We start from the raw sequence: 23,692 nt of genomic DNA on the forward strand, positions 1-23,692 counted from the left end.
AACATATAAATGCCAAAGATACCTCCCAGACATTGGACCAAGAGTTAGAGGGTGAAGAAGCTAATTCAAAGTTCTGTATTTTTGGAAGATAAAACACATAAGGAGAAGCAATTAGTTAGGGAACAGTTATTTTCCTATTCAAGAATACCTTTTAAGACCACAATTTAAGATAAGCAATAAAATTCTTTTAAATATAATTGCATGTGATTCAGAATGAGTAGTGGTTTGCCACAATACCAGTGCAGTAGATGGAACATGAGGGCTCCAGCCCATCGTTGCAGCACTTAGGAAACCGAGGAGAGGCAGGAGGATCCTGAGATCAGCTTTGTGGCTTTAGAGCAAGACCTAGATAGATAGATAGATAGATAGATAGATAGATAGATAGATAGATAGATAATAGAGAGAGAGAGAGAGAGAGATAACTTTTTTGTCTCAGGACATCCCAGCACTTGTATGCCCTTCTATGACATTTCAGGACTTGGAGAGCTGCAGGCTTCGTCTGGATCCTGAGTTGGACAGGCACAGATATGAGAGGAAGATCAGCTTCGCAGGAGTTCTAGATGAAAATGAAGACTCAAAAGACTCTCTGCACAGCAGCAGCCACACCATCAAATCAGACGCAGGTGCTGAAGAGAAGAAAGGTAGGGAGACGCCAGGGTCACTTCCTGTTTCTGGCTTTCTCACAGGATATATGTAATCTGGAGTCTAAACGACAAAAACTGTATGCCCAAATTATTGGCCCCACATAGTGCTAACTATGTGGGCTCTTCAGAGCTGGTGAGGAAGGAGACACCACTAGTTAGAAGTTGAACTTATCAGCCAGAATACCTTGGGCTACAGTGCCAGCTCAGCAATTCTCCTTTGGCTACACTGAATGTGAGATGCCTTCAGCTTTAAGATGACCCTCTATTTTATTAACCAATAAGATAGGGAAAACACCCAAATTCAACTATTCTACAACACTCCCTTATCACTTGCTTGCCTTTTTTTTTAATTGAAAGAGGACTTTGGGACAGTAAAATAAATGTATATAGTCAATGTTATTCTTATATATCCTTCTTGTGCAACTAAAAACAGTATAACTAAAATACCCTGGTTAAAGCTTTTTAACTTATATCCAAAATTCTTAATTTCTTTTCAGTTCAGAGTTGTCAATGTCCATGTTTTTCTATAGGATAATATCATCTATAGCATCAGAATATTAATGAATATCAGTTCAGAAATGGATCAAAGATTAGTAAATATATAATCTATATAATGAAGAGATAATAAATAAAAAAAACAGAAAACCAACAGCAGCAAAGCAGAGCTGTCTATGCTAGTCATGGAAACAAGTTAGGAACTCTGTGACGCTCCCTTGATTGCTCTTCAGGGATGTCAAACTTATACTCTGACCCACTTTGCCACCCCTCACTACTACTTGGCCTCAGGACTAGGAGGTAGTCTGCATATATTGCTTCTGCCACTTACATAGTCACAGACAAAAGCAAGAACAGTCTTATTCCAGCTGCCACTTGACACTAGGAATTTTAAATTCAATTTCACATACATCAAACTATGAAGAAAAAAGAGGAAGAGCCTATTAAGATGAGTCCCCTATGGCTTGGCCCTGTATGACCTTGTCTACATGACTTACCTTTAAAACCACAGTGCTCTTCCTAGTCAATCAAATGACCAGCTTCTCACCGTGTCATTACAGTAAAGGACACTACAAGTAAAGCTTAGCATGAATGTGTAAAGCGAATGGAGGAACATGGTAAGTTACCATTGCCTTCCTCATTTTCCTACATTATGAGCATTTAGATCAAAAGTCAACACAGAAAATCCTAGCTGGAGCTGAAAAACGTCACTTTCAAGGAAGTCATGTAAGGATCCTCTAAAATGTCCGCTTCCCTATCTTGTTTTTATATTCTTTAAATTTTCTTGATTTTTGTAAAGAATTTTACATTTAAATCCATCTGTACATCTCTTCAGAGTGTTGACTGGGCACATTGACACCTTTTCCAGTGTCCTATAGACCATGAATGAGTGCATATTTGATGACCTTAATCAGTTAATAAGTACCATAGTGCTATATAAGGAAAACACAAAATATCTCAAGTCTTAAAAGAAAGGGAATGCAATGAGAAAGGTTTGAACAGTTCAACATCAGAATGTTGTCACCTTTTAAATACAAATATCATTATATCATCATATCCTGATGAATTTTGATGGACCAAGCCATGTTTCCAAAGAATAAATAGTTGATCAATTTATAGATACAAAGAAGTATCACGTCAATGTAATTTCAAACATTTACTATGTCAATGAAGGTAACACTCATTAATAAACATAGAGCAACAGTACTTTATTTTGTAAATCAGTCTTTAGCCACTCTAACTTATTACCATAATTATCATTTATAGGAGTTGAATAAAAATTTCAAATACCCACCCAGCTAATCTTAAATCAAGTAAGTTCTACATCGTCTTAAAAAATAAAGTACTTGCTTAATTTAAGAACATGTCAACTTCATTATCACTTATATAATTGTCTTTACTATTCAAACTCTCACCTACTGAGTGGTTTTATCATACAATATACTTATGTTAATGTATAAATATCGTCTCATAAATAAATGACAAAAAGCTATAACTATAAATAACATGAGAAAATAACCATAAAATGTTCTTAATTGGTTGGCAAAAGTCTCCCTAAGGATTTGTAAATATTCTATAAGCTGTTTGAAAAACATATCAGCTATACAGCCGATATGAAAATGTGACAATGAGACACTGCTAACTGTGACGACTGTTTTTTTAATGTCATACCATCGGTTTTTGTGGAAGAGAAAAAAGTCAGCTCCTGAAAGAAACAACTTAAGACCATTTAGGTTCTAACAAAGAAATGAGCATGAACTTATCCTCAAGAGCTGAAAATGCCTGCTCAGGGTCTCTAAACAGAGTCTATGAAATACTTTTCCTCCTGCCCCAAAGACAAACTAAACCTAGTATTCCAAAATACAGAAACATCTCCTCATTCAGCATCCAGCTACCGAGCAGCTGCTCTAGACAGGGAACTATTACAACTTCCCATTAACAAGAAAATATTTTTGTTCATAAACAGATTGCTATTGGCATTACAGTTAATAACATGAAATTCCAGACTTCAAGATATATAATAGAAAGTAAAACTAATTAAGGCAGTGTCAGTGATCTGGAGTATAAAGATATATGGTCAGGAAAGGTTCTAGTAATGGGCATTAAACTAAGAGACTTTCATTTGGGCATTTCAGTAATACAGAAGGCTGAAGACAGAGAGTTCCAAATAGAGGCAACTCTGAGGCCATAGTTCATGATGTCATGAAGAGTAAACTTGGAGCATTTGAATGAGGACAGAAGGATCAACAGAGTTATTAGAGAATGAGTTTGGGAGGAGTAGAAGGAGGTAGATCAGAAAGGCAAGAAAGGAGCAGACAGAGTCTAGTCAATATGTTTAGAAATTTAATTGTAGCATTTGATTTTAAATGTGTTAGAAGTTGTTGGTCCTTGTATGGGACTAGACATGAAGAAGCTGGGAGGAAGGAACAGTTAGAGGCAGCTTCGTGGACCAGGGTAAAGGTAGCAGGACTTGGAACTCTTGTGCTGTTTTGAAGCATGGAGGCAGCAGGACTTGCTAAGGGGTACAATGTGCGAAGGGAAATATATTATCCAATTCAAATGACTGTTTCATCTCCAATCTAGTTTCTTATTGTTGTAAAGACGAAAGCTCAAATTCAGTAGCACAGTCTCAGGTGACATATTTCACAAATGACATTAAGCCTGAGTTCTCATCACTGTGTCCCTTTCAACTAATTGATGTCATAATTCTGAACCCTAATTTTTTCAGGGCTGCAGGAGGTCTCCAATTATCTTTTATGTTAGGAAAAAATCGCAGAATTAAGACTCCGTCAGATCCCACTAACTTGAAGTTATTTAGTTGCATTTGTAGCCTGAAAGTGTCATAAACTCCAGCAAAAGGCATTAGTACATGCCTCTATTTACAAATCTAAGAGTTATCACTCTTTATTTCTCAATGCCCATGAGATTGTAGTGATGGTCATTAAAAGTAATTAACCATAAAGTCTAAATTAAGCCTAGAAATAATATTGAAAAATACAATTTGATAACTCTTGTGTTACAATTAAAACACAACATAGTGTTCTTTCTATAGCTCTTGTGGCATTTATCCAACTGTGCTGGAAAAAATCCTTCCAGATGTGCAGTTCTATCCAGATGTGTTTAGGAAGCTCCAAGAAGGATGCGCAAAACAGAACAGTGGTAACTCTAGGTCCTTCCGATCACAGGAGTAATCTAAAGACTAAACATTAAATCATTCTCCACGAATTCTTCTGACTCTCTTATATGGTATTGAAGGTATTTTAACTCACATTTTAAAGAATTCAAGTTTTATTATTGTCTCATGTAAGCATTTTATTGTGGGAGAAACCGAACCTAAAATACAAATTTCCTGATTTCAAAATAGAGTCATGCCTTGATTTAAATAGTGAGTAGAAAATATTGTTCAGATGTTAAGTGCGTAAAGCTAACCCCTTTCTTCTAATGGTTTTTGAGCTCTGAAAACTTGCTTTATCCTATTAGTATAAAATGAAGATTGACACTATTAAAACTTGAATGAAAGGAAATTTTTCAATTTTTATAAAGTGAGCATTTATAAAGTTTAAACATGCTTCTTTTACTACTTTATTCCCACCCTGGTGGTTGTTTTTTCTAGAATACTGAGCATGCACAATATTTTGTTTTGTTTACACTATAAGACAGCACAGGGCATGCAACATTTATACTCCTATATCATTAGCCCTTTGATTGAGAAGAGGATGCTATAAATGATTGAAAATAGAAGTATATCAAACACACACACACACACACACACACACACACACACACACATATTTTATTCTCCTAAGGAGAAAAATCCCTTAATGTGTTTGCTAAGGAGCAGAGTACACCCCACTGCTGACTGTCAGAGAGATGTGCATCTATGTGTTCATATATTAATAGGTTACTCCAATAAAAAGGGTTCCAATGACAGTTTTCAGAGCTCTCTAAGTCCCACTTCATTGGGAAAACAAAAACAGTAATGTATGGGTCTATTGTATCAAATAAGAACACCTTTAAAATCTGCGAGCAGATCTCGGTGATGGTGCTGTGTAAAGATACTCATGCTTGTGAACCCTGGGCCAGAATGAGAGCAGATCATCCCCAGCCAAGTGTGTACTTTGCCCAAGAAAGATACTGCGCCAGCCCTGCATGGCCACTCTGGTCTCATGCCTGTCCAAACCTGTCTGGGGGCTGGCAGCAATGTCTCCATCCAGAAATGCTGCTCAACCAAGCTCAGAGTTGGCTGCTCAGAGACAAACTGGGAAGAGTGTGGATCTAAACTGGCTGGGGAAAACTAAGCGGGGGAAGCCCTATTTTATTCTTTTAATACAGTTCCCAGCAGGAAGATCAGGATAGGAGGTTCTCGACTGCTCCAGATTAAAGGAACCCGCAGTTTCCAGGTGAAGAAGGGGGGTTCCTTGTCCAGCATTCGCCGAGTCGGCAGCTTAAAGAGCAGCAAGTTATCACGGCAGGACTCAGAGTCTGAGGCTGAGGAGCTGCAGCTGTCCCAGAGCAGGGACACTGTCACTGACCTAGGTAACATAGAAGAGTGGGGTGTGCAGGGACGTGGGGGGTAGGAAGCCAGGGCTCAAGTCCTGGAACAGCCAAGTCCATTTCATCCCATGTGACTAGAGCAAGAGCAGAGCCTTAGTTTAGATGACGCATTCTCTAGAGAACCCCACTCTGCTTTTGAGCAGGTGCACGTGGCGCCTGGAAGTCCTGTCCAAGTGCAAACTGATTCAGCAGGTGATCTGGGAATCTGAGACTCTCCATTTTGACTAAGCTTCCCTGTGAAGCTGATGCTGCTGCCTCAAGGTTGAGCTGTGAGCATACAACGTGCTCATTAGGGAATGGAAAAAACTGTTGGCAACGAAGGCAGCTTTAGAACTCCAGGTGTTTGTATAGCTAGCTACTCTACCCATTAGGACCTTCAAAGTCAAATGTCAAGGACTTTGATATTGTATTCTTTACTTGACAGTGAAAACACGAGGAAGGAGTGGCTCTTTAGACCTAATACCTAGGGGTCTTCAGTATTTCTCCTACTTTTCAGGATGTGTTCTCATCCACCATCTGGCAGGAAGAGTTGTTCATTGTTCTGTAAGGATGCTCTTGTAAAGTGTGTTTAGTGTACAGGGGTGAGCTATAAATACCATCAAAGCACTAATGCCATAGGTTACAACTGTAGGGAATGAACAGACTCCAGATCTTCCATGTGGTTGTCCAGTGGATGGACATCTTAATAGGCAAGGAGAAGACTAAGTACGTAGAGCTCGCAGGCTGCCTGTACAAGTTCAAGCACACTCTCCCTGCCGTTCATTCTCTATTTTCAAGGCAGCAGTAAGTGTGGATAAATGATCGATAAAGTCTGTCAAATGGAAGCTGAGTATCTAATCAAGGAAAGTTTAAAATAGAAAATGCTTCTACATCCACCCACCCTCGCCTTTAAAAATAGCTAATTTATGCATTAGTTAAGATTCAGCTTACTTTTTCGAGGAGATAAAGAGGGTTGGGGGGGGGCTGATTTCTGTTGTTGCAGGACGAACATTATAACCTTACCATCAGTGTTCAGAATTATCTAAACTCATCAACCTCTCCTCACCAGTCAAGTCAAAGTAATCATACTAGAGATACAACTTTATTTAAACAATCCATGAAGCTTTTAGATTTGATGGCAAGGCTCTGTGCATAATAAACTGAATGGCGAGATTTCCCTTAGACCTTTCAGAGAGAGGACACAAGGCTTGCTCCCAGTTGACTGTCATTGCTTTCAAATCCTTGGTCCCTCCAAGGCCCCCTCACAGAACTGAAAAGGCTCCCAAGTCAAGCCTGATGTCCAGAACTGCAGTACAGATATAGCCAAAACCTATTGGGGCATTATTTTATCACCCTGCGATGTCAGTGCAGGTCAAGCAGTTTGTGTCCCTGCTTAGCCACAACTGTGACATCTGGGCAGTCTGGAATGGATTTGGGCACATTGAATACGTACATGGCTCCTCCCAAGGACTTCACGCTTTTCCCCTCTGCTCTCATGTCCTAACATGGAAGCCATCTTAGCAGAGACCACCATTGTTTCTGGACTTGCTAGTTCACGTGCTGGTTAAGGGAACGGTTCTTATTAACATCCTTCCAACAAAGTCCTATGCCCTGTAACCTGCTGGGCCATGGTAGAGTCTGCCCTTGGATTCAAAAGCATGGACAATGACACCATACTGACATGTACTCCAGGGAGACTGAACATTCAACTCTTTCTTGGTGTTCTTTTTTAAAGAAGGGAGTCCTTGGAGTGCAAGCGAACCCAGCATTGAACCTGAGGGAATGAGCAATGCTGGCACAGAGGAAAATTACCACAGAAACATGTCATGGCTTCATGTAAGTGTCCATCTAAATCTCCTTAAAACAAATTCTTTTTAGCAGTAGGAAAGATTCCTGGCGAAACAGACTATCACCATCAGAGCACTTCCAACAGAAGGCATAGCCTCATATTTTAGCTGAGGCTCTCTACTCAGAGCGGAAATGTTAATTCTGCTGGATTGTATTTAAGAGTAACTAAGACTAAGGACTTTCGTTATGTGATCAGTGTGTGGGTCACTATATGTCAGGAAAAACTATGAGGGACTGGGCTAAGTTCATAGTTCAAATATCCTGAATGACACAGGCTAGATCAATTTTCAACATATTACCATGAACTTGAGAACAATGTCACTGTCATTTTTGACTTTGTTAGAGATGAGCATTGGTGGAGAGTTGCTGAAAATACATAGTGCTCATGCACAAAATTGTAAAAAATATTAAATAAAAATTGTCAATGGGATTCTAGGTGAGAAGATCATGCGACAGATATATAGCCAGGGTACAAAGTCAGGAAGCCCTCCCTTAAAACCTTTGGGCATAGGTTGGAGCAAAGCTTTGAAGAAGGCATGAAAAAGAAATGTGCTCCTTCCTCATAAACTGAAAGAATACTGCAGCTATGTGAACCTTCTGGTACTCCTCTGGGTCTTGTTTCTTAATATATTCCTATCTTTTCATGGAGAAGGCAGAAGAAAAATTACAGGTCACAGTGATAGATAATGTCATTATGTATGTTACAGAAACCCATAGGGTGGGCAGCCCCCAGGGAGTGAGCTGCTATTAACTACAGACTTTATTGATGAGATGTCAGGGCTGGCGGGTGGTAATAACTGAATCTCTGTGGTGCAGGGAGTTGACAGTAGGCAAGGTTCTACACATATGCATACAAGATGTGCTATACTTTCTGCTCAGGTTGTACCTAAAACTACTCTAAAACAAATTTTCTTAACTTAGAAACTTCTAGAGGCTTCAGAGGATTCACTCTTTCCTCTGAAAGATAACAAAAACATTCCAATATTTTTTGTCCCCAGAGCAGTGAAATTGACAATATCTATTCTTTTTGTCAGTTGATTTCTGGGTGACTTCTTTACTATCCAGTCAGCAAATACCTAGAAAGGGATGGCTTTGTGGACACTCAGTGTCTGCCTTCTCTCTGACCCTTTCTTTATTACGTAAGTCACCCTTTATTCTTTTTTTCCAGCAGAGGGGTTCATATCACTCAAGGGGGAGCTATGTACAACAGGGTTGGAATCTCAGTTTCTTTTGTTTGTCTGATATTTGGGGATACAGCTTTACCTCGTGTCTTCTACTTGTCTGCTGCAATATGGTCCCTTTGGTGACTTGGACATCATGCTTGGAGTATGCACTGTCCATGCATGCAACAGCCAATGGAAGATGTTGGTTCTGTTCTTTTATCACTGTCCATATTATTTCTTTAGAGAAGGGTCTCTCACCTTTAGCCTGACCCATTTCAGCTAAGTCATCCAGCTGAATGACAGACAGTCAGGCTCTGCCTGTCTCTGCCTTCCCAATGCTGGGGTTATACACAGATGCAATCACACCCAGCTCTTCAAAGTCATCCTCATGGTGACACATATACTCACTCTTACACACTGAGGCATCATGTCAAGCCAGAAACTGATCTTATTTCTTTACCATGTGAAACCTTGAACCAGGACAAATAGCTTCAATAAAGGGTCAGCCGAGAGGAGAGAAATCGTCATCATATGCAAAGTAGTCAGAGAGGGACCATTCCCGCACCTTCACAATATGCTATTGGTGAAAAGCAAGTTGTTAGTCTAACTCACACTCAATGGGAGGAGCTTTCACAAAGCGTAAATACAGGAGTGTATAGATCACTAGAGATAATCATAAAAATAGACCAAATAAAGAAATGTTAGTGACAGGATTTTAAAGATATAGATTACAGATTGCTAAAACAGTTGTTGCTGACATCAGAACTTACACGTAAGAATTCTTTGAGGCAAAGTTTAGTGATATGCTGTGTGTGTGTGTGTGTGTGTGTGTGTGTGTGTGTGTGTGTGTGTGTGTACACTTGTAAGGCTTTCTTCGTGTTTCTCCTAATCACTAGATTCAGAATAACGAAAAACCTCTAGGGTTCTCATTTATGCCTGCTTCATGCTGCAGTAGAAAACAGAATGTCCAAAGATACAAGACATTCTGAACCTCAACATAGGACAATCTGCCAAGACACCATTTACATTTTTTGAAAACCTTGCAGGCTTAGCTATTGTTGAGTGAGTTGGACAGGGGTATATAGACACCTGTTAGTTTCATCTATGCCTCAGATAAACAAGCCTTGTTGGTCTTAAGTCAGCTCTTCCAGGTCAGCTCAGTTGGCCTCCTCTGCAAGTTGGTGCATTGTGATCTCATCCAGGATGGTGCACAGTCCTTTACTGTTTAGTTTCCTGGGTGACAGAAGCCTTCTCTATATATTCTTCTTTAAAGGAGGTTACTTTAAAGGGTGTATACCTGGGTTTGGTTCCTAGAACCCAAACCCAGGTCACAACCATCCAGAACTCCAGTTCCAGGAAATTCAACACCCTTTTCTGGCCTCCACAGGCACAAGATATGCATGTGGTACACCTACAGACATGCAGACAAAACACTCATATACATACAATAAAATAAAACATGTTTAAGTTGTAAACTTGGAGTTGGGGGCATGGCTCACGGATAGAGTGATTGTCTAAGCATGCACAGTTTCCAGAGTTCTATCCCTAGCATCACCAAACAAGCAGAAGCTACAAGCCTAGGTGAAGAGATATAGCTCAGTGATGGGTATATACGTGCTCTGCATGTGCTAGGTCCTAAATCTGAGCACCAGAATTGCAACTTCAATTTGCAAATTTCAGTTGTAAATTCAGAGCCCTTCATTTCTATCTTAAAATAACCATATCCTTTAAATCAGCCAAGATCACTTCTAGAATTCTAATAGGAAATCTCAGGAGACATAGTTGAAACTATTTTTTAAAGAGAGAGCTAGAATGGCTTCAGAGTCAGAGTAGCAAGTGTGTGGAGAGACAGAGAACCCATGGTTGAGTTAAAATGAGACTTTGTGGTGGGGCTCAATTTACAATACAAAATGACCATCCAGAGTGAAGGTGCAGAAGTGTTTCCAAGCACCACAGAATACTGGGGGTAGTTCGGGGCGCACCTGGGATTCAGGGTCAGTTAGAGAACTCTGGGATTGAACTCAGCACTGAGGCTTCCTCCGTCTGGCTACTATTACAGTGTAAGAGCTTGGCTGAGGTTCTGGAAACTATTTAGAAGTCATATCCCTCACACCCAATGTTTGAGTGTCTCTAAAAGATCCTTTTATCAATTATGGAGGGGGGGGGACAAGGACAAGTAAGCAGAGACTAGCTATTCAACTCTGAGAATTACCGAGTTACCTTTGTTTGCTCACTGATTAAGAGTTCATGCTCTGACTTCCTGACTTGCCCTCTTCTGTGCTTCTAATCCTCCATTACCTAGTTAAACCTGTGGGGTTTTTTGTTTTGTTTTGTTTTGTTTTTTCTTTTCCAGGTCATGATCTTACTATGCAATCAACAAAGTTTCATTTGCACACATGTGGACTATTGTCATCCACACTGCTACCTGCACCACAGCCGCTCCTGTGCCCGGCTGGTCAGAGCCATTAAACTTCTGTATGGGGACAGTGTGGACTCCCTGCGTGAGAGCAGCCACATCAGTAATGTGGCTCTGAGGGGCAAGAAACAGAAAGAGGTGAGTGCAGTCACCAGGTAAGATACCATGGGCAGGAGAAAAGATGTATTTTCTAGGGATGTTCTTATCTGCCCTGGAAATAAAATATCAGGCAAAACCAAACATAGCAAACAACAGATCTGTGCGGCTGTAAGAAAAGGCAGAAGATAAGTGCAAGACAGGCAGATGCTTCGTCTGTGCTTGGAAATAAACAGGGAACATTTCCCCAGGCTTTGTCTTATAAATACAAATTCAAGTGAGACTGTGATGATGGGTAAATAACCTTAGGGAGAACAGCATCTCCCTGGGATCTGTGAAGATGACACCTCACGTGACAAGTAAGACTTTGCAGGTGTGGTTAGGGACTTTACAATGAGACTGTGTCCTAGATTGTCCATGTGGGCTCAATGTAGTCATATGTTCCATCATATAGGGAGAAATGACTTCTGGGAGTTAGGGGCCATGAGCCCAGAACAAACTAGAAAACTCCAGACTCCAAGAAGTCAGGAAATACACTGGAGCCTTCCAATTGCTTTGAAATGTCTGACCTCCAGAACTGTAAAACTAACAAACCGGGGGTGTTCTGAGCCTTGGGTCATTTGTTGGAGCAGCAATGGAGAACAAATAGAAGAATACATTATGAAGCAACATAATCCGTAAATGGCTCAACCAGCTACAGGTGAGCTGAACCATACTAGAAGGTCTTTCAAGACCCTGTCACATTTCCAAGCGTTTAGCTACTTCTTCAGTCGAGCTGACAGAAGGTAATCATGACTGCCTTCCTCCTGCCAAGGCAAACTCCAGGTACCCACCTGCCCCTGAACAGTGTAGCCAAAATAACTATTCCACTGAATGCCCTGACTTCCTCTACAGATGCTTTTTTCCTAAATGCTTTTTTTGCAAAGAAATTTTTATGTAATGCCTGCTCACCTCAACAAGCATTCTTTATGCACTGTCTATGGGCAAACTTATCAGAGCAGATAAGCTATTAACTGAAAATAAGCAGGAGGCAAGGATCTTTCTACTACAGAGTTTACAGCCCAGGTTTAGGCTTAGATTGGGCAATATTACATACTACAAGCAGTTCAATTGTGTAGCAATATTTAATACTTCACTGTTTACTAAGGAGTTTTAATATTAAAACTTTTTTAAAAATTTATTTTACAATTCCAGGTTACAGTCCATTCTAGCAAGAAAGCTAAGGGGACAGGAACTTAAAACAGCTAGTCACCTTATACCCACAGCAGGACCACAGAAACATCAATGTATATATGCTCACTTGCTTGCTCAAGAGTTGATTTATCCAACTCTTTGTTTTGCTTTCTTTTCCAGATACTCTGATTTTCTTGTGCATTATTTGCTGAGTTAAAAAACACAGTACACAGGGATTTTTAAATACCACAGTATTTTCAGAAGACACACTTCTACGTCTGTGTGTGAAGCCATTGCTATAAATGATTTTTAAAGGTTTTCATGCCATATATATATACATGCATACATATATATGTATGTGTATATATATATTCATATGCATATATATACTATTTATACAGCATATTTTCCAAGTGTTTTATGTTCCCAAGCATGTACTTCCACAGTTTTTATTCTTTTTCTTTCAAAAAACACAGCTAGAGCTCTGATCTCTTTAATTTTTTTTAATGTAAGTTCATTTTAAAAGGTGGTCCCATACCAGCCCTAGAACAGATTTATTGTCTTGGGTTTTTGGGTTTTTTTGTTTTTTTTCTGTCAGAGTTTCAAGAGAGTTTCTTGGGTCCTGGGCATGCTTGTAGATTTGCATTTTCTTTCAAAATATCTTCATCTCACACTGTGAAGCTCTGCCAAAAATTCTTAAGAAGTTTAGCTTTTCCTTTGGCATAGAGGAAGAAAGTGTCTTGTTGGCATGACCCTGGTGAAACAAATGAGCTTTATTCTGTGTGAGTCCGAACAGGCTGGAATGCAGAAAAACAGGAAGGAATCAGAAGTCAGGATTAACAAATAAGGAAGGACTTCTTTGTGCCAACCCTGCCAGGCTTTGTCACCTTGGGAGTAAGATGAAGGCATCGTCTCATCCTTGTTTGTGTAAATGAAACAGCCTGTTCTGCAGTGAGGTTGAAGGCAGGGTTTGACAGAAGAGTTGTTGTCTTCTTTACATTTTTTCTTTTTTTTTTTTAAGAAATGACTTTACCTGTACAATTTGTTTTGTTTTGGTATGATGGGTACTCTCAATTTACTCTTCCCCAAAAACCTTGTGTGCTTTTTGCCATCTTAACACTTGAAATACTTCTCTTCTTCCCTGACTACGTGGTTCACTGTGTATCTTAGAATAGCGCGTGTTTTATCTACATTAGCATTTATTTAAATTTGTTTGTTTTAACCACATGACACACCATAATCAAACCTGAAATGAAAATCAGAAACTTTTATCTTTCCCATGTTCGACTAGCTTTGCAATTTGGTCGGATCAGTCCACCTCTTTATCTTTGTTTCTTTAAAGATAAAGAAAATGTGTTTTAGTAATCATATCTAATCCCCCTTTTCTCAACAAAACCAATGCTTTTCAGAAAGTTTCTGTCTGTTGAAAAAATTAAAATTATACTTTCAATTAGAGAATAGTACCATGACGAGATTGGGGGACATAAAGCACTATGGGTTTGTGACAGTACCTTCAATACACACTTTGCCTTCTCTTAGTGCTCAGATAAATCTTGCCTGCGGACACCTTCCCTGAAGAAGAGAGTTTCAGATGTCAACCTGGAAGGGAAAAAGGACTCTGGAATGCTGAAGTACATCAGGCTTCAGGTATTAGCTCTCGGATCAGAAACATGCATTGGGCACTGACAGGAAAGATCCCCTGTAGACCCTGCTGGTGAGACAAAATGCAAGGCTAGCACTGTGTTGCCATGAATGCCTGTACCCTTAACTGGTGTGCAAAGGGAGAAAAATCCTTCTTACTGGGCAGCCAGTTCTCACAGAATGAGACCTAGAAGTTTGGGTGGACTGTACCTCACCCACTCTGCTGTCTCCAACAAAGCATGTAATGCTTTATAAAGCATTATAACATGTAATGGATATCCTAAATCAGACCACTTAGATTCATAAGCCCAATCTGTCTCTGAGACTTGGACAAGGACTTTCATTTGATTTCTTCTCTGATGTCTCGTCTATGAAAAGATGATTATAGGAATATACCTATCTCAAAAGATTATTGTATGGATTAAATAAAATAGTGCATTGGCCTACTTATCCAGTTATTGGCACACTATTCCGCTGCTCCTGCAAACTAAGCTTGAACTCATCCCTTTCCCTTCTGGGGAGGAAGGGCTTTTCATGATTTTCTAGACTTCTTACAGTGATGACTTATCTATCACTTTCATATATAACCTAAATTATCCGAAATAATGGATTAAGTAGGACTTTGTGAGTGGATCTGGGGCCATAGTCACAATGTATGATCTTATTATTTCAAAGAGAAATGTCATCCAAGTTCATGCTGCCTTCAGAAATTAACTTTATAAATTGATTCCTTTACAAGTTACATGCCATGTGGTTTTCAGTGGCAATCTGCTAACACAGAGAAAGAAAACTTTAAAAATCTACCAGAACTTTGAGGCCAGATCCATGATTGTTGACTGTTTTCTGTAGAGAAAATAATTAACCATACCCCATGGTTAACTTCATTGGAGTAATTATAAAATCGTTTTTGTGGTGAAAATATTACAAGATCATTATTTCTGACTTGCATCAACTAATAAAATATAAGATCTGCATGCGATGTCACATAAATCCACTCCTGTTTTAAGAAATATTTTAAGGTCTCCCAGGGGAATCAAAGAAGTGAGGTAGTTCTTGAGTTTCGAAAGGTAATTGTTGTCTTAAAAGATTTTGAACCATGATTTGCATCTCTCCCCCAGGTGATGAGTTTGTCACCAGCTCCCTTGTCTCTGCTCATCAAGGCAGCTCCAATTCTGACAGAGGAGATGTATGGAGACATCCAGCCGGCTGCCTGGGAGCTGCTTCTCAGTATGGATGAGCACATGGCTGGGGCAGCAGGTAAAGGAACTCTATGTGGGGCCTAGCTCCTGTGGCTTTAGTGACTAGTGTTGAAGGGCAGAGAAAAGGGCACCTTCAATTTTATCTCAGGATGATAGACGTTTCAACACTGGGAGCCATAAAAGCAAAGGAGATTTTTATGCAGATACTAAGAGGAAAGAATTGCTGTTTAAAACTCACATGCACACACTATTGGGTTTGCTGGCAGCTTATGACTATTACAAAGAAAAAAACTATTTTGCTAAGTAGAACTCTTCAATAATGTAGAATATAAATGTGATGCTTAAAATTTGAGACCAAGTGAAATACATTTAAAAATGAAGAATGGATTTTATATAGCCAGTAGGCTGAAAGGATTTTTCAAAAGCTAATGATCATGGTATCTAGCATTTATTTAGAGTTATATCACATTTTATTAATAAAATTTAATTTGTTTTTTTGTTTTGTTTTGTTGGGGGTTTTATTGATTGCTGTTGGTTTTGAGTCAGGATTTTACTGTGAAGCTCAGGCTGACCTTCGACCTCCTCATCATTTAGGATTTATGGATGTGTGCCTAGCACAAATAGCTCACAGTATAAATGAGCAAACTCAAGAGAGAGTTAAAGGAACTCGTGGAAGTTTGTCCCACTCAGGGTCAGAGAGGCATAAAATCAAACCGAAACCTTAAGAATGCATGTGGTAGATAGCCTTGCTTTATATCACTTTGCTAGAGAAAAACAGAACGCACCTCTCAACTGCAGTGCACTTGCCATTTCACAAAGCACTTTCCAGGCTGGAAAGATGCTCAGGCAGCCCCGAGAGGCTCAGACTCACAAGAAGAAACAAGCGCTTTCCCCTTGCATCATTTTACCTTACTGGAAGAGCAAATGTGGAGTCAGGAATTATCATGTACCCATCATCATCCTTCCCAAACATTTTCTGGGGAAGAAATGGATGCTACATGGTTAAGAGGCTTGTTCAAGATCATGCAGCAATGAAGTGTCAGAGCCTGGACCCTACCTCAATTCATATACAACTGAGCACGGTTTGAGTCTCTAGGGAAGAGGGAGAGAATGTAGATCATGCCTTTCTCCCCACCAATGGCCTTTCTGTCTGAGCTACGGGGGTATTTAATTTCTCATTATTCACAAACCTTATAACTGAACCACCACCCAGATTTCCCTTATTAATATTTAGCTTTTGCCAAGTTTTAAGATTTTAAGTTTTCTGATTCATGAAACTACTTTTGGTGCTCAGTCTCTGGAAAGGGTAGATGTTCTAAAGAGAATCTACATCACTGACTTTGCTTTTCATATCCCGATAGACCTGAGGTTGTTTTAAGGACTGTCTTTCTGCTCCATTCTGTGATCACTAGTCAAGAGACTCGCCATTTCCTAAACAGCACATTTCACTGGGTAGCTTGTTTTGGTTGCTTTCTATGGCTCTGCTGGGAGCCAAAGGAAGCTTTTCTTAGAACGAGTTCTCTGCTGAAATCTCACACTGTCTCTGCTTTGGCACCAGCTACCAGATGTCACGGTTAAACATCATTTGCTGTTAGTGTCTATTGTCTGGAAGATCGTTAGCTTTGGACTGCTGGTGGCCCACCTCCCTCACCTCTAGAGTGGTTCTAAGAAGGTAGAAGGTCCTTATCCCTCCAATCCCAGAAACAACACAACGTCTTAAGATATGCAGCTGATGAATTAACTGTTGGCTCTTTTCAGCCGCCATGTTCCTGTTGTGTGCCGTGAAAGTCCCTGATGCTGTGTCGGACATGTTGATGTCCGAGTTCCACCATGCGGAGACTGTCCAAAGGCTGAATGCGGTCCTCAAGTTCCACACGCTCTGGAGGTTCCGCTATCAGGTCTGGCCCCGGATGGAGGAGGGGGCGCAGCAGATCTTTAAGGTGAGAGACACTATCTACATGGGAACCACATCAGCACAGTCAACCCAGGGCTTGTTTCAATCCGTAAAACACAGACCCCCAGGGCGCAGTCAAAGAATTCTTCTTCCCTCCATTTATCTCAGTAAACTTAACTTATATATAAGTAGATTATATTTGAGTAAACAAATTAAAATATACAGGAATATAGAACAGGGAAATCAAGTCAGTAGCAGCCTCAGGGTCACCACCTAAGGTTGGGTTTTAACCATTCAGGCGTCTGGTTGTGTAGACACATACAGATGTCTAGGGTAGAGTAGAGTGATCAGCACAACTCAGGATCCTTTTGTTAAAACACATCGTGATGAGTTAACTGAGGCACAAAGAGGATCGTCCTGTGTGCCATAACAGAGAACTCTTAGAACCCAGCCTTGTCCTCTTACTCCTCTAGAGCGCCACTCAGGCCCTTGAAACATACTAAGGCTGACTGTCCAATTCTACCTGGGGCTGACTCCATCCTACTCACCTCACTCTTCTGCTGTCTACTAACAGATCCCGCCACCCAGTATAAACTTCACCCTGCCCTCACCTGTACTTGGAATGCCATCTGTCCCAATGTTTGACCCTCCGTGGGTCCCTCAGTGCAGCGGGAGTGTACAGGACCCCATTAATGAAGACCAGTCTGTGAGTAACAGGCCCTTTCTCTCCCATTTCTTCACTGTGTGGGATGCATGAGACCATTTGGCCATTCTTGTCATGAGAGCATAATAACACAGAAAGCTGCAGTGACCCACTGTCTTGGAAATAGGAGAAACTAGCTTCTATCAAACTTTGTTTTTTTTTTTGTTTTTTGTTTTGGTTTCTTTTTGTTTTTTTGTTTTGTTTGTTGTTGTTGTTGGTTGTTTTTGCTGTTGTTGTTTTATTGTCAAAATGTCAGACAAATGGGCATTTGTTCACTGGCAAAGGGAACATTTTTACTTCTGTTTGTTGTTAAATTAATTTAACTGCAGTGTGTGAGCTGCCCAGTGGTTAGATCCATGGGTTCAACAGGAGTAAGAACTGAAGACAGAAGTTTCTGTTTCTTTTCATTTGCTCATCTGATTGTTATCACAACATCAACATTGCTGCTGTTACTCAAGACCTTGGGTGTTACAGCACTTGTAGGCATCTCTGCTACAGGTAACATAGCTCAGAGACAGCTAAGTTAATTTACAGGAAAAACATAACATGTGCCTTTTGAAATGGATGATTCATCAAAACTACACCGTTATCACCATTTAATAATATACCTCTAAATTAAGAATAATGGGGTTTTGACTCAAAATAAAGCAAAAGCATCACAATTAAGGAAGGCATATGTGATGGACCCACTGCTTGGGAGGAGTCTTCTGATCCTTGTCTTTATCTTTTGTCTGTGAAACAGTAGATTGGTTTTGATATTCTTCCCTTCATATTCTACATTCAACTTGTGTAATACTTTCCAAAGTCCTCCTTTCCATCCAATAACATTCTCCTACGAAATATTCCCAGTGTGATGCTGTACTTACTGATAAATCTTCTTTCCCTTGTGCTTAATAGTTGATTGATAAAATGTGGTAAAGCATGTAACTTATTTCAGAGTCACATCTCTTTCTTTTTCCCTTGCAAGTTCTGTCTATTTCATTAACACTGTGTGATGAACATACTTCATGTAAAGCCTGTTTAACAAAAGTTGTTCTTCATGTTGAAACAGTGACTATCATCTGAACATGTAAAATAGCATCGTTTCCAGAAGTTACATTCTTGAGACTTACAATAAAGCAGAGGGGGGAAAGTCATCAACTTAGAAATTTAATAAAAATTTTAATACATATATTTTTTCATGAATCATGTCCTGGTAGCCTAATATTTCCTGAGGGAAAACTCCCACCTTTAAGTGATTTTTAGTTTACTCTTTGTGCCTATGATCCTGCAAGAAGATTGACCATGCACTTGCTTTTGTGTCTCCACAGAAATCCTTCTCTGCCCGGGCAGTGTCCCGCTCCCATCAGAGGGCAGAGCACATCTTAAAGAACTTGCAGCAGGAGGAAGAAAAGAAACGCCTTGGTCGGGAGGCGAGCCTCATCACCGCCATCCCCATCACCCAGGAGGCTTGCTATGAGCCTACCTGCACACCCAACTCAGAGCCTGAGGAAGAAGGTGCCTTCATAGCTAGCATAGACTTCGTGAGGGATTATGCCACAGGGAAGGGACTACTTTTAGATAAACAAGGATGTTACCATGTGACATGCTCTCCTCTATCTCTCCCTTACAAGGAAAGAAGAGATGCCGTGTTCTAAAGTTTAGAATTGTCCTATATCTAGAGAACAGTAGCAACCTTGAACAAATCAGTCTGGTAACAGAGCAAGCATTGGTTGTGGTTCAGGAAAGCTGAATCCACAGTGCATCAGACAGCAAGTGTACTGAGTCTTACTTGAGGTAGTCCATCCATTGCTTTTAACCATCACCAGTGTAGATAGCTTTCTGCCGGTTACCAAATATTGATTCATCAACCACTCTAAGTTCATTGATTCTCTGTTCTGGTTTTGTGGGAAAGTTTAGAAAGAATTTTTGCTTTCCCTAGAAGTTCTCGTTTTGTTTTCTAAGTGTGCAGTAAGGTGGGAAAACGTTATGTTCTGCAAGTAGCAATACTTGATATAAGCACAAGTTTACTTTGGGGGTGATGATAAATCTGGGTTATGAAAACCAAAATTTACATTCCCTGTTCTGTTTGCTAGTAGAAGAAGTCGCCAATCTGACATCCCGACGGCTGTCCGTGAGTCCATCCTGCACCTCCAGCACCTCGCACAGGAATTATTCCTTCCGCAGAGGGTCAGTCTGGTCCGTACGTTCAGCAGTCAGTGCTGAAGGTGTGTCCCACTGCCACTGTACTGTTCTTGATGACTACCTTGCTCTAAAACGTACTCTAAGATCAGAAATGCCTTCTTTTACACGGTTCTAGATCCCGTTCAACAGTACTTCATTGAGGATTTTCACTTCCGTGTTCAGAAGGGATATAGGTCCACAGTGTTCATTTCTTGTGATGTCATCCTCTACTTTCAGAATCAGAGAAAATACACAGCTGGGTGTACACACAGGTTTAAATTGCCATTTGAACACTGCTCATGTTGACTGCCAAAAATGGATACAGATACATGTCTTTTTTCATTTTCATATGTAACAGAGTCCTTTTCACAACTTTGGGGAATTATTATTTGACTGGTTATTTAGAGTCAACACAATTACCACATATTTGTGACTTCCCCAAATTTCCTCCTGTTGCTGACACCTGATTTCCTCGCAGTGGAATGAGAAAGCATACCTTGTGTGAGTTAGCCCTTTAAACCTACTGTGGCCTCCTTACCGCTTACTCTGCTCTCTGCGGAGTAGCACGGTTTCTTTCTTCTGACATTTGGGTCTGTCTGGTTTACAATGATGTTCAAGGCTGTGATTTCCTTGTGAACTCTGCTCAGCTGCTCTCTTATGAAAAATTATATAATCTCCAGTGATTACTGTCAAACTGACTCCTGGGAGTCTCCCCCATCCCAGGCAATGTTATGATTCTTATACATAGATTGTGTTTTAGCTAGTTTGCTTATTCATGCTTTTCCCCATTCTACTAATTCTGCCACTTGTTTGGAAATTTTAATACATTTTTACTTAATGCAATTTAAATAAACTAAGATCTATGTCTGCCTTATTAAATGACAGAAATGTCATATGAGATAGTTTGTAATATTTATTTTCTATTATATACTTTTCATTTATATGAAATGTATGAAAGGACAGAATATTCATAATGGTCCCTTTAAAACTCTTGCCTAACACGCACCGTCACACCTGAGCACGCCAGGGAGAGTTCCCGTTGATCGTCTTTGTTCCTGAATATGAACACTATTTTCTTATATCTTTGAGCATCTCATACATTTTTATTGAAAGTGGATAAAGATGTCTAACAGGTATCTACCATCCATCTATCATTTCAATACCCCATATGCATTTGATAAGATAGTAGGGTTGACAAGAACTGAATGAAGCCTTTACCTTCCAGCCCTCCACAGGACCCATCTAAAATCTGAAATAGTCACAGAACTTAGGATAGGACACTCAAAGACCCATCAGTCTTAATATTTTATAAAAAGTGTTCATTTTGTATCATTAATAAAAGTGAGTTTATTTTTATGTTAATATACTGTTAGGTAACTTTAGTATCACTCTTGACTTTTATTACTGCATGGCCCTTTATTCTATTTGAAGAGATTTTCAATTTTAGTATTTATTGACTTATCAGATAATGGCAATAATATGACTGGGTTGCATCATTTTTATCCTAAATTCACATGCTTTATGCTACTCAATGTTCATGCTTATAAATCTCTCACACATGTTCATGACATGTGGCATCTGTGAAAAATGCCTTAGGCCTCATTTACAATTTTATTTTCTCTGATTTCATATTAAGACCTTACTTCCTATTTCAATTGACTGTGCATCTCTTTCACTACAACACAGGCTAAGGACCGTGCTTGGGAAGATGTTTAATTTGGTTGTTTTATAATGGGGGAAGCACTATCTTTATAGTCACGTGTATTTGTATTTTACCACCATTATAGACTGTATTGCAAAATAGAATTTGAACTGCAAATCGTTATTGCATTAGATTTTGTCTCTCTTTCCAGATGAGGAACACGCCACTGAACACACGCCAAACCACCATGTGCCTCAGCCTCCGCAGGCAGTGTTCCCAGCATGCATCTGTGCGGCAGTTCTTCCCATTGTTCATTTAATGGAGGATGGCGAGGTGCGGGAAGATGGCGTGGCAGGTATCATCTGGCCAGTCAAACTGTTCTATTCTTATGCTGCTCGTCTGATGGAAACAAGAGTTTTCTCCTGAACATACATACTGCTGACCATATGCTGGGTTGTTCACAGTATATGTTATAATTACAGATTTTTAACATAATATACTAATCCTATCACTCTCTCTGCCTCCTTCTCTTGCTTCTTTTTATTACTTTACTAAGAAATTTCTTTAAAATCAGTAGCTAGGTCCATGAAAATTTTTTTATTACCAGAAAAATATAACAGTACTTATTTGACTATCAACAAGTCAATAGTGATTTTGCCCAACTCAGAAACCTTAACTATCAATTCACTAGTGCTAAACCTTCATTCCTACTTGATTACCTCCCCAGATATGCCAGTAAAGAGAATTTTGCAGCAGAAAGGATAAACTAGGAATAAAATGATATATTTACATTGGACATCTCTTTTTGTGTTTCTTTCTTTCTTTGTCTTTTTTATGCTTAACTAGGAACTGGACCCAAGTTGTGCACATGATAACCAAGAGTTCATCCACTGAGCTCTATCTCCAATCCTCTTCTTACTTAATTTTTTTAAATCAAATCTCATGAAGCTTCCCAGGCTTGCTTTGAACTCACTTATAGCTAAGGCTTGACTCGAACTTGCAATCATCCCTTCTCAGCACCCCCTCAGCAAGTAGCTGGAATTGCAGGCCTGTGCAACCAGATTCAGCTAAGGTTACAATTCTTCCAGTTATTAGCATGTATACTTCTAGAAAGAGAACAAGAGTTTTAATATTAAGATTCAATAGCATATTTTTAATCCCATCCCCCAAAGGAGCAAAATATCTAAGCAGTCTTTGGGCTGACAACAGACATGAATAACACTGTTACATAAAACAATACTTTCTTACATTTTGTTTACAAAACTGCAGAACCTATTTTAAATTAACTAGCGATGGTTAGCGAAGAAACGATAAGAATTGTCATGCTAACACCTCCCTAACAAAGCATGAATCTGGGACAAGCATTGAAGTGTTGTTTCACAATATGAATAAAAAGGCTGAAAACTATAAATACCTTTGGCATGGAGTTGGTTTGTTAGTATAAACATTTGTAAATGACACTGTGTATCGTATATCATATATGATAATGAATATTTGAAAATAATTTGGATGCTCAAGCACAGGAGAACAATTAATCTTGTTGCCCTGTCTGATAGTATTCTCAATGCTTTGGAAATCATAGTTGAGAAAATTGACTTAGTGTTCTGCATTGAGTTAAAAACATTAGTTCATGTTTCTGAGATATATGTGTATGTATGTATGTATGTATGTATGTATGTATGTATGATTTGTATAAATATGGAAAACAGAACCCAGTTAGTAACTCTTTCTATATTGATGAACCTAACAGATTTTCTTTCTCTTCAATATTTTTCTTTATTTCCACATTGCCTTACTGAAGCAGTGAGATTTCTATTTAAGTCTTATAAGTCTTACTATATTTTAGTAATTAGTTTTAACATGGACACCTCATCTCTGGATTGTATGTAGAGCTCAGTTGTAGAACCTTTGCCTTGTCTATTTGAGCACAACAAACATAAACATGTACACACATACACACATGCATGAACATACACATACACATTCACACATTCACACACACACACACACATTTTAATTATTTTGACATATGCTTCAAAACTAAAGGTTACTTTTATATATTTCTTATTCATGGCATTCATT

General features: G+C 39.4%; 1 protein-coding gene across 17 annotated transcripts in view; it reads left to right on the forward strand.

Moving 5' to 3' along the window:
* Positions 1-23,692, forward strand: part of Unc80 (unc-80 homolog, NALCN channel complex subunit) — a 178,232-nt gene that overhangs the window by 95,741 nt on the left and 58,799 nt on the right. For 8 of the 17 annotated variants that reach the window (XM_039084598.2, XM_063268134.1, XM_063268135.1 and 5 more), the window contains exons 26-36: positions 476-641; positions 5,472-5,675; positions 7,408-7,508; positions 11,037-11,237; positions 13,908-14,015; positions 15,128-15,266; positions 16,967-17,148; positions 17,677-17,808; positions 19,116-19,302; positions 19,881-20,012; positions 21,822-21,965. In XM_039084598.2, the coding sequence (XP_038940526.1) occupies positions 476-641; positions 5,472-5,675; positions 7,408-7,508; positions 11,037-11,237; positions 13,908-14,015; positions 15,128-15,266; positions 16,967-17,148; positions 17,677-17,808; positions 19,116-19,302; positions 19,881-20,012; positions 21,822-21,965 (1,696 nt within the window). The remainder of the gene's footprint in view (positions 1-475; positions 642-5,471; positions 5,676-7,407; positions 7,509-11,036; positions 11,238-13,907; positions 14,016-15,127; positions 15,267-16,966; positions 17,149-17,676; positions 17,809-19,115; positions 19,303-19,880; positions 20,013-21,821; positions 21,966-23,692) is intronic. The other 9 variants (XM_063268137.1, XM_039084601.2, XM_063268139.1 and 6 more) reach the window with 3 other exon arrangements.

The sequence above is a fragment of the Rattus norvegicus genome, chromosome 9 (assembly GCF_036323735.1).
Source record: "Rattus norvegicus strain BN/NHsdMcwi chromosome 9, GRCr8, whole genome shotgun sequence".
Classification (NCBI taxonomy): Eukaryota; Metazoa; Chordata; class Mammalia; order Rodentia; family Muridae; genus Rattus; species Rattus norvegicus.